General features: G+C 47.8%; 1 protein-coding gene across 7 annotated transcripts in view; it reads left to right on the top strand.

Moving 5' to 3' along the window:
- Positions 1-202: 202 nt before the first annotated feature.
- The window catches only part of IL1RAP (interleukin 1 receptor accessory protein), a 40,862-nt gene continuing 24,002 nt past the window's right edge, over positions 203-17,062 (top strand). The window contains exons 1-3 of one of the 7 annotated variants that reach the window (XM_090147396.1): positions 203-290; positions 6,029-6,105; positions 13,856-13,926. In XM_090147396.1, coding sequence (XP_090003522.1) covers positions 13,857-13,926 — 70 coding nt within the window. In that variant the 5' untranslated portion in view covers positions 203-290; positions 6,029-6,105; position 13,856. Of the gene's footprint in view, positions 291-539; positions 1,085-6,028; positions 6,106-11,313; positions 11,522-13,855; positions 13,927-17,062 lie in introns of those variants that run through there. The other 6 variants (XM_090147399.1, XM_090147393.1, XM_090147397.1 and 3 more) reach the window with 6 other exon arrangements.

The following is a 17,062-nucleotide window of genomic DNA, read 5'->3' as shown; positions in this document are numbered from 1 at the left end:
TGCCGCGTGTCAGCGCGGGGCTGCACATCACCCCACGGCAGCCCCTTATCCTCACCGTGCCCGGCCCCGCTCTGCCTCCCGCTGCGCGGAACTGCGAGCAGCTCGGGCCAGGAGAGGGAGCCATGCCCAAAGCGCGACCGCGTCCCCCGCCTCCTCCTCCCGGCAGCGGGACCCCGCGAGCGGCGAGAGGGACGGGGCGGAGCCGGGCTGTGCGGCCGGGGGCCGCGGGGAGGACTAAGGAGAGAGCGAGACGCGCGGGACGTGGCGGTGCGAGCCCTCCGCGTGCCCAGGTGAGACGCGGTGAGACGCTCGCGTTGGGGGAACAGCGGGTGGGGAAGAGTGGACCGGTCCGGCTCGACCCAACCGTGAACTTGCCCCACTCGAAGGGAAAGTTTTGGGGCGGAGGAGGCGGCTGTCGCTGCACGGCGTTGGGCACGAGATCGCGGTCGTTGCTCGCCATCCGCTGCCAGTTTAGCGGGGAAATAACAAAATATGAAAATAAAAAAGGATAAGAAAAAAAAAAAAAAAAGCGGAAATATTCAGCTGCGGCGGGTAAGGCGCCGGGGAAGCCGAGGTGCCGCTTCGCTGAGAGCCGTCCTCGTGCGGTGAGAGCTGCGGAAGGGGAGGAGAGGGGAGGGGGTCTCGGTGTGCACTGCACACCCCGGGACCCCGCGATGCCCCCGGCTGAGCGCGGCCGGAGCTGAAGCTGCGGGAGAACCGCGGTGCCCCGGCGGCTGCTGCTGCTGCGGCCGCTGCCCGGAGCCGTGCTGCCTTTGGACCGGGGAGATTTGGGCATTCCGACCGCTACACGCGCTGATGGGTGCAACTTTAATTTTCGTCTGCATTTCAAATGCGTGAGCCTGATGCTAGAATGCGAGAGGGGAGAGGAAAGGGCACGGATTGAAGCCGTAGCGGGGGAAATAAAGTGGAAGAGACGCGTCCAGGAGAGCAGTGTGAGTGCCGGCAGCACGTGTGCTTGCGGTCAGCTGTGCCCTGAGCGAGGCGTTCTGCGAGGCTGTGGAAACGGCTCAGGAAGGATCCATGAGGGCTTCAGCGCTGTGCTGTGTCGCTGCCACGTCTCTCGGTACGTTGCTGGGCTCATTGCTTGGGCTGTATGCAGTGCTCAGCACCACAGGATCCTGAGCACAGGGCCTTATGCTGAAAACCAGATAATAAATGCGCGCTCACAGGCGTCGTTCTGTCTTGTCCTCTGCTTTGTGAATAGCTGGTTAGAATGCACAGATGAAAAAAAAATGCCCTGCTTTCTTTTGTGGATCTTCTTATTAAGTGCATTTAGTTTTGTTGTCATAGGAAAGGCTTTTTATTTCTCGATTTGGAAGATTGCAGCAACCTCATTATTATTATTATTATTATTACTATTATTATTATTTAATATTTGCTATATCGTTTAAAACTACTTTTTTTCTTCTTCTTCTTTTTTTTTCCTGGCAGTCCATCTTTTAACTGTGTCCTCTCTTGGATAAGCAGAACTGTCACTGAACTTACAATTCCATACACAGAGATCAGAGTATTATTTATTAACCGTGCTGTGGAGAGTCCATATCTCACAACGTAGAGGGCAATTTATTACAGGTTGCTTTTGGCAGCTCCAGAAGATTTACGTGCTAAATTGTGTTCTGTGCAGGAGACACTTCTCCTGCTTGCATGGGGAGAGCATCACTGCAGCCCAAAGACTTTGGTGCTGGGATGTGCCCTGATTTCTGCTCCCGTTGTCTGGTATGCAGGGAGGGGGAACTCAGGGTAAGATTGAGAGCCAGATGTTCTGCTCAGCTGGAAGCAGATGTGGAGTTGTTCCTGCTGCTCGCAGCTCGTTCCCCATAAGAGGCTTCGCTCTGTTTCTGAAAGGTGATAGGGTGCAGGATAATGATGGGTTTGGAGAATGGGGCCGTGAGGACTTGAGGTGATGGAAGCATGAAGTGTGAATGTGGGAGCTGTTGCATGAAGGTAGAGCAGGTTATGTTGCTGACAGTGCCACTATGCAAGCAGAGAGCAGGTGTCTGTGCATGCAGCCCTGTGAATTTCTTTCAGTGTTATTGGATGTAGCTTGTACTTCAAGTGTCTGCATCTCGAGTGGGGAGAGCAGTGCTTACTCAGGTCTGTCGTACCTAATCCCTTCAAGAGTCTGTGCAGGAAAGATTGTGTCTGAACACCTCTGGGCTCCCTCCTTGCAAATCTCAGTGCAGGTGCCCTGCATGTGAGCACTGCCCAGTGTGCAATGGGGATGAGCCCTGAGCAGGGCTGGGCTGGAGCAGTGCCTTGGGTCAGGTCAACCTGCTCTGAAGTGCCTGAAGGAATGTGTAATTAAGAGAGGCTTAGGAGGTGGATGGATTCTAGAAATGTGAAGTGATGGAGAATGCCTCCATAGTGCTGTAGTGTGCTCTGAAATCTTTGTGTAGGAAGTAGGAGGCAGAGGGAGTTTTTCCCAGCCCTGTGCCTTCAGAGCCAGCATGTGCCAGATGCCAGCAACAGGGATGAAGCATTTTGCTCCTTCAGAACAAGAGACAAGACCATGTTCTTTTATTCCTTCCTCTCGCTTATTTTGTTTGGATTTTATGTTGGCTATTTTGGCAGGCACTCGTCTCATATGTCTTCTCCCATCTGTCTCGGGTTCCCCACTGTTGTTGAATGTCCTCCCTATACAGCAGGACTCTGACTTGCTAAAACTTGAGACAGAGATGGTTGCTGCAGCTGGCAGCATGGCTGAGGGGTGCCCAGCTTGGCTCTCCTGCATCACAAGGTAGGCAGAAGATCGTAGCCACCATGTGAGTGCATTCAGACCGCTCACAGCATCCTTGCTGTCTGTCCCATCTTTCTTTTCATCATACAGCAACGGGGAATGCTTTGGGAATAAAAATAGAGGTATGGAAAAGCCAATGTAAGCTGAAATCTGTGAGCAGCACTGTGTTATCTTGAAACTGAAACACTTTCTGCAGCGGAGCTCGCAGTTCAGATATTGCTCTCCTCCTTCCTCACACTACAGCCCCTGGATGGTTGGTGTACCCAGGAGCACCACTCTGTACCCAGTAGGTGAGGTCTGGTGCTCCTCCAGCTGCAGGATAGGAAGGAAGCAGAGCTTAGAGCTGTTTTCTACACTCGAACTGATCTGGCTCAAGCCCTGTGGGTGGGGGTTTCCTTCTTTCTGCAGTTTGTGATGCTGTGTTCTGCTCTGCCGTCAGCAGAACGGATGGCTGAGATTGGGTCACTGCAAAGCTTGAACAGAACTACTTGTTGTTTGGGAGGTATTTCAGGATTTCTCCTCCCCCCCTCCCTCTCTGATGCATTTGCAAAGCAGAAGGCTCATCTCACGTTTCTCAGCCATCGTTTTGGGATGCCAGTGTACAAGCATATGTATTTCGTAGAATCATAGAAAGAAATATCCCAACTTGGAAGGGATCCATAAAGATCACTGAGGAGTCCAACTCATTATAGGGTTCCTTAAAAATAGTTGCTGGTAAAATAAGATTTCTACTATGAGCAAAGAATCACATCTGTAGTCAGCCCCTTGTTAATTCAGCAGCTCTCAATTTCATCAAATAGGGGCTATCTCCCCAGGAATTCCTCTTGACAAAGGGTTTCCCTGGAGCCTGCAAGATTGTCCAATTACAGTTTTAAGAAAATTGCAGCATGGATAGCTGGCTAAAGATAGAAGTCTGAGAGAGAGTGAGAGAAAGAGAAGGGATGTGTGAGAGAGCCCGAGCTTCACTTTCTTCTCATACCAGTGAAGTGGGAAAAATTATATCTGTCCTTAACATCTGATGTGGAAATATGTATGAAGGTAAGGTGTGCAATTGAATTTCCCCGTGTGGAAAAAATGGCACTCATTGACATTCATCAGCACTTGCTGAACGTGTATGGAGACCAACCAGTGAAAGTTTGACCCAGTGGGCAACATTTTCCTAGCAACGATGCTGACATAGCAGCTGGGACACAGTGGGTCACCTCCACTGGAGCAGACTTTTACCAGTGCAGCATGCAGGCTCTTGTTCAGGGCTGGCAAAAATGCACAGCTCGTGGTGGTAACTGTGTTGCAAAACAGTTTTGTAGCTGAGCATGTGCTCCATCTAACAGCGTTCTTTGTAGCTGTTGAAGTTTCCACTGAAATAAATGGGAGGCATTACTTCTGGGGCAACATTTGTACTTTTCAGACTCCTCATTTATATGAAAAACAGCACAACCATGCACTTGCACCAGCACTCCAAGAGTCTCTTCAGCTTGAGTAAGCAGAGGTGTTAGAATTAAAAAAAAAATGACTTGGGAAGTTTTAATACCCATCTCTAACAAGGAAAGCTGGTGTGTGGTTTGCTTGCCTCTCTTTGTTTCTTCTTCCTCCTGGTTTTGCTTAATCCCTTGCATTACTGGCATGCAAGTATAATGGAATGCCTCGCCTCTCTTAGGCCTGATCCTGTCTCCTCCTGTGATATTTTCAGGTGTTCAGAGAATGATTCTCACCTACTCAGCCGACGTTTGTGTAAGAGCTTGCGAAGCTGTGACCCAAATGTTTATCCTTAGAGCTGACAGGATGCTGCGGAGCCATTTAGCAGTATATTGATAACAATTATGTTGCTTGCTGAGGAAGACATGATGTTTTCTTTTTGGAAGGAATTTTAACTTTTTTTTTGCCTTTTTCTGCCTATTGTTGCAATTGCCTTTCTTTCTCATTTTACCTTTTGTCCTATGCGTAAATAATGAGCTATTTACAGTTAATCTGAGTGCGAGGGGATGAGACTTCTGGAGGGTGAAGAAGCTCCCATCTGTTTGATCTGCAGTAGCATTTTGGGGTTTGCCTTCCACTCGGAGGAAAGCCAGAACTTATCTCGCTCAATTTCATTTTTTTCCTTGCAGTATTTAAACAGGATTTTTTAATCATTTAAAAACAAACAGAAATGGAAATGGCTTTTCAAATGCCGCTTTGCCCTGTTCTTGTCACAGCGTTTGATAAACCTGATACAGCTCTGTTGTATTCCTATGAAATGAGTTGAAATCTCACTACCAAATTCTATAGAAACAGGTGGGGCTTTATTCTGTAAAGGCATCTATTTTCCATGGTGGTATATTGCGTTTCTGTGTATTCTGCCTGTGGGGCTCCCAGCCAAAGATGAGTTCTTTGAAGAGAACTGCTGCTTAACTACTTATTATTTAAGACAGACTCAAACTCAAGATTTCTGTGGTGGGTACGTGGTACATTTATCCCCATCAGCTCCAGTGGCTTCTGAGCTTGGGGAGTTAATCTTTACTTTGCACTCAAGTCATCTTTCATCTCAGCATCTCTAAGCTTTTTAGGGACATTAAGATGCACAACTGTGGTGCGGGCAGGGGAGGGGCTGTTATAAATGTGGCTGGGGAAACGGAGGCACGGATTTCGGGAGCTTCTGCTAAATGTGTTTGGTTCAGGGGACAGCCATTTGTATGCTGCCTGAGCCTGGTTATCAGGGAGGCTCTGCAATTTTTCACATACTTCAGCTGGTGATGGATGCCTCTGTAGGTTCCGTGTAGATTAACCAGAAACTCATATTGGTGTGCTAAACTAATAGACTGCTTAAAACACTTCAGCCATGGGGACAAAGAGGAGCACAGCAAATGGCAGGAACCCCAAATTCTGATTATATTTTTTCTCCGCAGCAAGCTGTTACAAAAAGAAAACCTAACCAAAAACCAGAAGGAAAATAACCTCACCTCCATCCCAGCACAGTAACATCCAGGGCCCCACTGCACAAACCTGTCAGTAACTTGTTGATTCAAACTCTGGAAATCTGTACAAAATATTTACTCTGAAAGAGAGAGCTGTACAAATGCACTCTAATACAAATAGTTGTATTGGTTGTGTTGAGAAATAACTTTTCCACCCCCTCCTCTGAGCACAGCCACCTCCCAGCCCTTATTTACAAGGAGGATCTGGATAATGGGAGGAAGAGCCTCCCTAGCACATTGGTTCCATTGAGTGGACCAGGTAGTGGATACTTTTGGGGTTGTTTTCCCCTTTGTAAGCTTTTTTTTCCTTACCTACCAGGTGCATGCAGGGAGGAGGTGGAGTCACTGTCTCTGGAGGCATTCAAGAAATGTGCAGATGTGGCACTGAGGGACACGGTTAGTGGGCATGGTGTGATGGGTTGGACTATGTGATCTTAGTGGTCTTTTCCAACCTCAGTGATTCTATGACTATGATTTTATGACTGTCGTATCAACAAGTGTCGAAGAGTGAGAGGAAAACCCAACCCAGCTTTCCAAGGACACTCAGCAATCACTTCCTTGCAGAGATGAACTAGCCCAGGACTGGGGTCAGTACAGCTCTGAGACTTTAGGGCACCAAGAATACGTTGGAAACTTCTCAGGTTCTTATCCCTTTGCAGCAGAGTTCTAACAGGTAGTAGTATTTCCTTTTGTCGCTCCTCCTTGTAGCCTTTAGAAATGTCAGCAGTGCATATATTGCCTTTTGTTTGTCACACAGCTGGAATTCGCTGCCCGTCATGAAATCCATCCACTCTCCACAAATAATTAATACTGATGACACCTGCAGTTTCCTGCTGCCTGCAGATCCCTCGCAGCCTCCCTGCTGTGTGGGTGCTGTGGGTCACAGAGCACACCTCAGAGGAGGCTTCGGGATGTGAAAATGCATGATGCTGTTGTTTGAAGGTTGAACAGAGAACTGTGTCCAAAGGAATCTGCAGACAGAGCCCAAGCAAGACCCCTGCAGAGGAGCATGTTCTTGTTTGTAGAAAGTGCAGTTAGAGGCCTAAGCTGCAAGTGTGATACATGGGAAATGGGGAGGGTTGTCCCATTCTGTTTCTCTTCTGCTCCTTTGTTCCTGCCTGTACAAGGTTTGTTTCATTGCTTTGCAAAACGCAGCAATGCAAGAATGCAGAAGCAAGCTGCTCTGCTCATTGCCAGGAGGACAAGTGGGTGGTGGGAAGGCGGAGGCCTGGGGGGGGGCTGGAAGGGCTGTAAGTGGGGTGCTGCCAAGTTTTCAGTTCCTTTACTGTTCATTTTTCTGTTGCTTTAAGGTCTGCCGCAGACTGGTGTGTCAAGCACGCTCCAGAACAGCCTGTATGAGCTGGGGAGGGAATTAAGTATCTTCATCTCTTCTTCTTGTTTGTGGGTTTTTTTTTCTTTTTTTTCCCTTATAAGGCTAAATGTGATTAAATTAACCTGATTAATAGAAATGCCAGGTGTGGAAATGCTGTGTGGCCTCAATTTGTAAAAGAAAAGCTCAGCTGGCTTGCTTTTACCCTTGAACATCTTGCTCATCCCTAGATAACTGGGGTCACCTGAGGGAAGCCTTTCCCAGTACTGTAGGTAGAGATCAGATCTTCTTTTTTCTGGCAGCAGAATGGGTAAGCCTGTCTGCAGTGTTGGAGGCAATGCAAACTGCAAGGGAGTTATGCAGCGATTGCCCAATAAAAGGGCACTTGGGAAGCCAGGCACTGTGATGCTGTGCTGTAGGGTGCTGGGGGCCTTTGTTTGCTGTGTGTGGCAATGAGATGCAAAGGAGGTTGGAGCAAAGCAGCCATCCCAGATTAAGAGTGATACAGGGGAATAAGACAAAGTGAAAGCCAATATGTGTTTAGCAGTAAGTGCTTGAACTTAGGGAGAGAGCATTTTTTTTTGATATTGAGAGTTTGATGCAGCAAGTGCTCAGCAGAGTCTGTGCAGTGCCTGTTGTGGAGGGGCTGTATGGAAGCACTTACTGTGCTTAAGACACGGTCTGTCTGGGAAAGCTGCTTTGAGTACAAGAGACCTAGGCTCTTCCTGTGGGAGGCAGTCAGTCCAGATGCTGAACCTGTCCAAGTCTGGGCTGTGATCTGGATTTTGGACTGGATGAGCTTGGGATCCTTATAGTGCACTGTGTTACGTGATGTGGTTGTGCTGCTGTATCTATGTGGAGAGAGGGATATCCTCTTAGGAAAGGGAGTGGAGCTGCCTACATCTAAAAGCCATTAAAAAAGTGAAAGGGAAGGATATATAAATTTAATGTTAATTCTCAGATTTCTCCAGATCCTATTTGAGAGCCTGTGAGGGCTTTTCCAGTGAGAGATGAAACTCACTCTGGATTCCTTAAGCTCCTTCAGGTCTGTAAGCCATGTTGGTTGAAGTTTTCTGTTTTTATTCTATACGAAGACTTTTTTGCTGGTTTATTTTCTGCTGGGGCAGTCCAAGGGTATTTCTCAGCACTCTTCTTTCACAGTAACACCGCCATCCAAAATAGAAGCATTGTATCTGGCTTCACGGAAGGTCTCAGCTCCCTTTGAAGCTTTGTTGGAAGCTTTTCATTCCCTAGCTTTTCAGACTTTAAAAAATAGAATATCTTGGCTGGATACCTTTTGCTTGAGCACAGAAGTGCTCTTGTATGTTGGTGTTAGAACTGTTCCATGGCCTGCATGCGTGCATTAGTAATGTGTGCTGTTTGATTTCATAGCCATGGCTCTGCTTGTCCATCTTCAACCTTCTGCATGTATCTCTGGGTGACAGTCACAGCTGTTTGCCTTGTCCAGGTGTGCGTGTATTTCAGAGAGGTGACGGGTTGTTGAGCTGGTTTATTTTAAATGTATGAGGTATGGTGTGCTCTGCCTGCTAAGCAGCTGCCAGAGTCTGATTGGTAGCAGCCTGAGCTCCAGCAGAGCAGCACGCAGAATCTGCAGCATTTCTGCTTTACTGAGCCCTGAGAGGACTCTGTGAGGACTGAAAAGAGGGCTCACTGCCTTTCCTCAGGTGGACCTTTAAGCCCCTTGCACTTCGCTTCTGTAGGTCACTTTCTTTTCCCCTTTTTCTCTTAAGGGAGGAAAAATAGCCACTTCCTTAGAATTTTGCCTGTTGACTTTAACTCTCTTGAGCCAAAAGGACTCCAGGTAGCTATATGTCAATAAGAGTTCACAGGTTCTCTGGTCATTCTCCATCCCTCTGTTACCCTTAGAGTGATGCACCTCTGTTTTCCATTTAATCCCTAGGCAAGTGTGTTCACCATCAGTAAAAGCAGAAGAAAGAGATGTTTCCTAAGGCTACATCTTTCTTCAAGGGTTATCCTTAAAAGCAAGCTGAAACTCTGAGAGGTTTGTGTCTCCTCAAACAGAAGGGCTTTAGGATGATGTGCAGGAGAAAACAAAACCTGTCCTTCCCCTTGGATGCCTCCTACTTGGCTTTTGCAGGAAGCTCCAGCTTAGAACTGCAGAATCCTAAGATTCTCTAAGACCATCTTGTCCAATTGCCAATCCATCCCCACCATACCTATTGACCACGTCCCTCAATGCCACATCTCCACAGGTCTTGAACACCTCCAGGCACGGTGACTCCACCACCTCCCTGGGCAGGCTGTTTCACTCTTTCTGGGAAGAAATTTTTCCTAGTATCTCTAATAATTTACCATTGGGCTGGCTGCCCTGCATTGCAGCCCCATGACATCACTGGAAGAAGTCACATGAGGCTCCTGTGAGTGACAGCACAGCATGGCTTATGTGGATGTGGCTATGTGGAATCCCATAGGTGGGATGTGAGCAGCGGGTGTCTGACAGCCCTGCTGGTCATCACCTTGATGCAGTGTCCCCAGCTGGGGCTGGGAGCTGGCTGAAGTTCAGTGTTGTGTTGCATTCTTGGGACGGATTTGCACAAGGACTGTCAGACTCCCAGCAGGGGAAGCTTTGCTCTGGGCAGGGACAGGAGTGCAGCAAAAGTGATGCTGCTCAGTGCCCCAGTAGCTGCTGGGGGCAGCAGGAGCTGTGTGAGTCTCAGTTAAGTGGCACCAAGATTTATGCTACAGTAACTCCTCCTATTATTTGACTTGGTTCTGCATGGACTGAAAAGCAAGAGTGTTTCCTGGAAGGCTGAAGGGCCTTTTCCCACTTAGTGGTTGTTTCTTTTTTTTCCTCATTGCTTTTCTCTGACTGCCCTTTGTCTGCCTTTGGGATTCTTTAAATGTGCTTTGACTATGCATTATCTTCCTCATAAGAAAACCCAGCAAGTGTGTCAAGCTGCCTTTTCCAGCAGAGTGTGGGGATGCAGGGACCGAGAGCACATGGTACCATGGAGCAGAGGAGCTGTGCCTCTCTCCTGTGTACTGCCTGGTTCTGCAGCAAATCACTGCACACTCAACTTGCCTGCTAGCAGAGTAAGCAGAGCTCTTGCTGTGCGTGCTTTGAAGCCCTGGTAGCATCTGACCAGAATCTTTCCTGTCCCAGGCATGTGTAGTTTAAAAGCAAAGCGTCTCCAAAGTCAATGTCAGCCAATGTCTTCCTGTGTCAGCATCCGTTTTCTTAGAGCCAGCCCAGTGCTCTCGAATCCCTCTGACTTAGAGAGGCTTAACAAAAAAATTTCCTACAGAAAATAATATATAACCCCATTCAAATAGCCAGAGCAGGCTTTATGTTTTCCTCTTCCTGCGACTGCTTTATTTTAAATGCCCTTTCAGCCAGAGAGCACTTAGTGACGATGTTTTGAAGGGCGCCTTTGTTCTGCGTACAGAAATGTGACTCTGGTGAGCAGCGGAAAACCTGTCAGAGCTCTCCAGGTGCCCGTGGTTTGAAGGGACAAAGGCAGTTTCTTGTGAATTGTGACATTGTTCTGTAGGATTAGTACAGTTGTCTTTCAGAATAGGTGTACAGTGGCTGCTTTGAGAGCAGCTCTCTTAATTAATTGTTTGATACCGATCTTGGGTTTTTTTTGTAATTTCTTGGAAAGCACTGAGGTTTTACTGAGTCCATGCTGCTAAGGGTAATAGGAAGGTTATTTGAACCAAAGATTCCTTGTATGGAAATAGCCATGTTTTCTGCGTCATCAGGCCTGTTCTTAGCCAGTATCAAATGCAACCTAAATCTTTCCACCACCTCAACCATTGGGAACAGGAGACCCCACCATGTCTGTGTTCTCCTTGCTCCTTTCTTTGCTCTCTGGTAAATGCAAGGTGGAAGTTGGATGAAGAAAGTGATCAGAGACACAAAGAAAACAAATTCAAAACAAAATGAAAACATCAATTAAGTTCCTTAAGAGCTCTATTAATGGCAGCGATGACTTGTTTTCCCCAATTGCTCTATGAATTATTATTAAAATGTTAATTTATGGAGGCATTAAGAACACTTTAGAGTGTATTGGTCTCCTGAGAAGCTCCTGGATCGCTGGCGATGTATCTGAGCTCTCCAGCCTTCTCCTGGCAGCTCCGATTACCTGCTGTCTGCCTGTGTGTGATCTCCAAGCTGTATGCTCCTCTGCTCACTGATTTATTCCTGGCTGCATTTGGCATTTGCTTTGTGTGTGGTTTCTCTGCCTGCTGGGGTAAGGTCTGTGGCCTCAATAGGTGGATGTAGCTGGGGGAGCCCTTCCTATGCAGGTTGGGTTTTGCTCTCCCCAACCTCCGAGTCCTCCAATTGCAGCCAGAAATGATGATGTTTCAGCCAGTTAACTGGGCAGCGATTGTGTCATGTGCTGGCAGAACTACAACACGTTCTCTGGTGTCACGAAACAAAGAAGCAGGTTGCTGGAAAAGGCAGAGAAAACTCTCTTCTGTTCCTGGTAAGAGCGGGTGAGTTATCGTGCTGTGGCATCATGTTCTTCCAGTGTTACAAAACCCACCTCCGTCTACAACGGAATGGGTGCAATGTTCTTTTTCCTGTTGTCGCTGGCAGAGTCGCATCCTTCTGGGGAAATGTGACCACAGGACTGTCCTGGGAACACATTTTTGGGGCAAATCACAGACTTTTGGCCTATTGCAGCATCACAGTGCTGGTGGCATTGAGGGGTCTCAGCCCCGTCTGCTGCCTTTCTCACCTTTGAAAGCTGTCAGAGCAGCCACGGAGCCCCTTCCAGTCATAGGGGAATCACTGTGATCTGACAAGCTCTGCATTTCTCCTCACTGAGATGATCTGCTCTGGAGAGACTGGAATGAACCAGAAGTAAATTCTGCTGTTTATAGCTGGATAGAGCAAGAACCAAGAATTGCCCCCACAATGTGGGGATTTTAGGTATCTTGTCTGTGGGAATGGAGCCCCAATGGCTCTGAGGAGAGTACTCTTTGGAGCAGTTAATGGAGGTAAATATTAGCTCACCGCAGAGCTTGGGTATCACTGAGTGAAATGGAGTGTATTTTGGCCTCAGGCCACGTGAATGGCCTTGCTGTAAATGAGAGGAACTCCAAAGTCAGAGCTGAGTTCAGACACATTTGTACAGAATGAAGGACAGAAAAAGTGGAAAAGAAGGTTAAGTAAGGACACACTGTTCATTAATCTAATGGCAAATGGAGGGTGAACCATGAGATATCTGTTAAAGAAGTGATTTCCTCTCCCCTCCCAGTCTTTACTCCCTCTGTTTCAGCATCTCAATTCCCAAAAGTTACTGAAATCTCACCAAAAATGCAGCACAATGGTTCTTTCTCCCCAGTCTGATGACAGAAAGATGTTTTATCTTTTCTAGAATCTTCCAAAGGGTGGATGCCCTTCATCTTCATTCCTCCCTATGGGTTCTTCCTATGTGTTGGTGGTTATAGGTGGCAGCAGTGAAGGCCACTTGAGTTTGGGTGAAGGAAGAAGAGGATGACCAGCTCCCAGCTGTCTCCATCTCTGCTACCTGTAGGGTTCCAGTGCAGCCTGCTGTGTGGGGAAGAGCAGGCTTGCTCCAGATTCCCTTTGTCTCTTAGAAATGAGCCCAACCCAGTGAAAGCATTGTACAAATGCTTTTTTAACTCATTGGAAAGGAAGGATTAAATAACTGCTGCTGAGCTTTGAGTGGTCTACACACCCCATTCTTGTTAGTATGGGTAATCTGTGCGATCTTAACTGCTCTCTGCCTCTGCTTGAGATCCTTCTCCATAATGTATGTGATATACAGAGGCTTGTGAGGAACTTGTTTAAGGGTGTCTTATTTTCACATCTTGCAGCAGGTTCCCTGTCACCCCAGGAGCATGCTTCTGTCAGTGGCACTGTGCTCCTTACTACACTGCCTGACTGAGCTTAGCTGTTTCAGTTCATCAGGTTAACTGTGTATTGTCCCTTTATAATCCAATGGTACCTTCGCTCCACTAATGAGAGCATCTAGTACGTCAACTTTCATGAGTAGCAGCTTAAGTTGCATCTTGGAAAACCTAGAAACACGGGGAAGCTTTAATTCTAATGAGTGAGCAGCTCCGAGAGCCGAATGCCAAATTCCAGAGCGTGTGGCAAGTGGAACTGGCAGTGTATGTTTATCTCAAATTACAGGGAACTGTACTCTGCAGCAGAAGCTGGAAAGCTGGGGATTTTCTGCCTGCCTATGGGTGCTGCACTACAAGCACAAATGTTGGTTCAGGTCACTAAGTGCATGTTGAGTCTGGGACTCATTGCTTGTACACAGGAAGCATTGGATGGGGCATGATGTGCAGCCTCATCCTGGGGGCTCCCTGCAGGGCTGGGGCCATGCAGCTGATATGGTGTAGGCGTTGGTTGCATAGAGCTGTGTTTGGTGCAAATGTACTTCAGCACTTCCTGCACTTTCTCTGAACAGTGAGCATGTGCACTGGCAGAATGAGGTCTCAGCATAGGACCTCTGTTTTTGGAATCAAAGCTTAGGATTTATACCCTGCTGTATGTGGCAGGCAATAGCAAACTTACTGCTCGTGCTCTGTTCCAGTGACTTGAGTCAGTGAGCTCAGAGTCCTCTTCTGAGCTGTCACCTCCTGGGCTGCCTGCAGGCAGGACAACACTGCTGTGAATTTCTTAATGAAATATAGAAAACCAAACAACAACAAAAAAAAGTACAAGAACTAGAAGATCTATGAGTGGGCGGAAGAATAAACACACATGCTCAGATTTTTTTTTAATTTTTTTTAAATGCCTGCAGAGTTGAAATGTTGTGAAATAACCAGCGCCCTTGGTGTGCTTTGCAGGATGAAGATGGTCGATGCCGTGCTGCTGGTGATGCTGTGGCTGTGTGTGGTGCCCCTGGGCAGCGGCTCCGGTGAGTGCTCACAGGGCTTGTTTGCAGGGCTGAGGGTGCTGTAGGAAAGCTGGCTGCAGCCCTCTGGAGGGCTTTGTGTGGTTCCTGGATGAAATGGCTGTATGTAGAGTGCTTTGGCAAAGTGCACATACACATGGGTTGGCTGCAGGGGTTGTGTAACGCTCGCACGCAGTGGCTTTGAGTGCAGCGTAAATGGGTACGTAAGCAAACAGCAGCCAGCCCAGCCTCTGAGTAACTGTGCTTTGCAAATCTGAGCCCTCTGCTTGGTCAGCATTGTCATTCCCAGTCTGGAAGTGACAAAACCAGGCGTGTGACAGCACCTTGTCACTGAGATACAAGCAGGACCTGGGTTCGAACCCAAAATTCACTGTTCCTGTGTGGCTCTGGAGGGGGCTGAAGTTCTGGCTCTCAGCTTCTGACTCATGCCTCAACAACGTGAGGGGAGAGGGGAACTTCTTGGGTAAGAGGAGCTCTCGCAGCCGTCTCACTGAGTCACTTTCCTGACAGGAAATATGCTGTCATGCTCGCGGCTCCCCTGGCACGCAGTCAGCCGGGCGCTGGTGAAGAGGCAGATTGTGTGTGCCTCAGCTCTGGGCTTCCTCCTCGGGGGAGGAAGGAGACAGCACGATCTGCAGAAGGCAAGGGGGAGGGAGGGGAGAAGGAACAAGCCGTGGCTTTGAGGGAACGAGGTTCAGAAAGAGCCCTGGGGTTTTAATGGGCCTCCTGGGAGCGCTTGCCCCACTGCAGCACTGGCAAAGGAGCAGTTGAAGCACCCTGAGCTGATAAACAGTTATTGGATGATTGTAATCTTGTACCTTCCTGAATGATTGGGGATGATTTCATAGGAGGTACTGCGGTGCAGAGACTGAAGGCTTTTCTCTCTGGCTTGCCTTAGGACTACTGGCCTGGGTCAGCTGCAGCCATCAGTAGGATTAGAGCCTTTGTAGAGTGTTACAAGGACGTAAGCGTCAAAGGGTGATGCATGGGACATGTCCAGTTAAAGCACATTCCTTCTGCAAATCCACTATAGTGTTCATGTTTAATTTTCTGGAGGTCTGTGAATGGTGCAGGGTTTCCTTTTTGCAAGTGCCTTAAATCACTTTGGGCTGTCAAAACATGCACTGCTTCTGCTATTGGGCTTGCAGGACTCTTTGTGTTTGGATGGAGGGCTGCCCTCTGTTATGCTATGTGGCTTGAGGCTGAAGCCCGTTTCACCCTTGCAAAGCCACAAATAGTCTGTGGGAGGCTGGATGTACTCTGATAACAGTACAGCATTCGAGCTGTCTATTCTTGGGGCCAGAGTAGTAGAATTTCAAGAGAGAACATGAGCTGGTATCCAAGCACTGCATAGCTGCAGGTGGGACACTCATACTATGGCACTGCCTTCCTGGAATATTGAAGGTGCATTCTGCCGAAGCTTTTCAGGTACTGTGGTGCCCATCTTCAGGATGCTGTAGTGGATAGAAGCTATCTCTGTGTGTATGGATATGAGCCGTGCCTTGGCACTTCTGCAGGCTCAATTAGCATGGAGCTGAGCCCCAGCTAATGATGTGGACTGGGTTTGTTCCAGGGCATGATCTGCTTGGGAAGAATGGAAGGTCGGGTAGGTAGTGAATGCAGTCTGGGTTAGAAACATCCTGAGAAGGGAAGGAAAGGTTTTATTGTTTCAGCTGGATGCCCAAGCCTGCTGCTTGCTCACAATGGATGCATCTCTTCTGGTCTTGAAAGTATTTGTGGTCTGCAGTGCCTGGGTTTTGAGTTCCTTAAGTGTGATCCTTGGGATGCTTTGCAGTGATATTCAGGGTCTTCTGCTTTTTTGTCTTAGGTCTCTGCTTGTGTTGCAGGATGCTTAATGACCCAGGTGTTTTGATAGCCGAAGAAAGGATGGCAAAACCCAGTAAATCAAATTTCGGTTTTGTAATGACTTCTTTGACACCATCATTGTGATGCAGATACACGTTGGTTTTACATCTCTTTTAAGCCAGTCAAAAAGCAAAACAGCCAGCATGAATATCAAATAATGTTACCCCTTTGTTCTTGTACACAGCTGGCCCATGTTAGATACTGACTTAACAGATATCTGGAGTGCATCTATAATCCTTCAGTGCCAGGAAGCACCCTCTTGCATAGGAAATTCCTCCAAAAGCTGCTCTAGGGTTGTCAGGCAGGCTGCATGGCAGGGTGAGCCCAGTATGGGGTCAAATCCTGCATAGGCTGACACCTGCAGCCATGGCTTTGAGCAGCCAGAATCCTTGCTCTGGCTCAGGAGGTCGGTGCTGTCTCCTGCTCCCCTCCTGCACCAGCTCTTGAGCTCCCATCTGTGCACTGAGCTGAGGCAGAGCAGTTACTAGTGGCCAGGGGAAATTTGCAGATTAATAAATTACTGTCTGTAAAACACTTTGAAGATGGAAAGCGCTGTGCAGCTCCTCAGGATTATTACTATATCGCTCTTATTCTACTGATGAGGTTCCAGTGGCCTTATTTTCCTTATGATTTGTGACAGCCCCAGAAGCTGAGGAGCTTATTTTAGTGTGTGGAGTCAAAAGAAAAATAAATTAAACTGCATTATTGTCTTCTAAAGAGACTAAATCCCTCTCCCACCATCTTCTCCTGGGATTTCCTGACTTCCTCCTACTCTTCCATCTCAGCTTCTAGCTGTCCTAATTCAGGAGGTGATTTTATAACCATGCATACCAGTTTGAGTTACTGCAGTTATGGATTTTTATGGTACCTGTGTGCATGAAGTGGTGTGATGCTGAGGTTGTATGGCCCTGAAGTGGAGACAAATGCTGTGAAACAGAGGTGTGCAGGGTAAGGGCATCTAACATCAGCCTTCAGCATCCCTCTGCACAGCCTGAGCCATGCCAGGAGAGTGGAGAAAAGCTTGCTTCTGCTTCTTGGCTGCAGGGGGTGGTGAGGGGCAAATCTTGTGCGAATGGCTCACTTTACATTCTGTACAATGTGCAAAATGTGTGGAAGAAAGCTCACCTGGGGAGTATCACTGGGATGGTGTTCAACAGTCACTTTTGCACTCATGGTGTAGTATTTTTTACTGTATTATAAACAGGATGGGAAGCCACCTAAGACCCTGGCCTCAATGCTATAATGAGGCTGCACAGCTTTAATTCCATAAGTC

The sequence above is a fragment of the Phasianus colchicus genome, chromosome 10, assembly GCF_987193195.1.
Source record: "Phasianus colchicus chromosome 10, bPhaCol1.hap1.1, whole genome shotgun sequence".
Lineage (NCBI taxonomy): Eukaryota > Metazoa > Chordata > Aves > Galliformes > Phasianidae > Phasianus > Phasianus colchicus.
The sequence above is the reverse complement of the archived record's forward strand: the minus strand, read 5'-3'. Positions and strand labels throughout refer to the sequence as shown.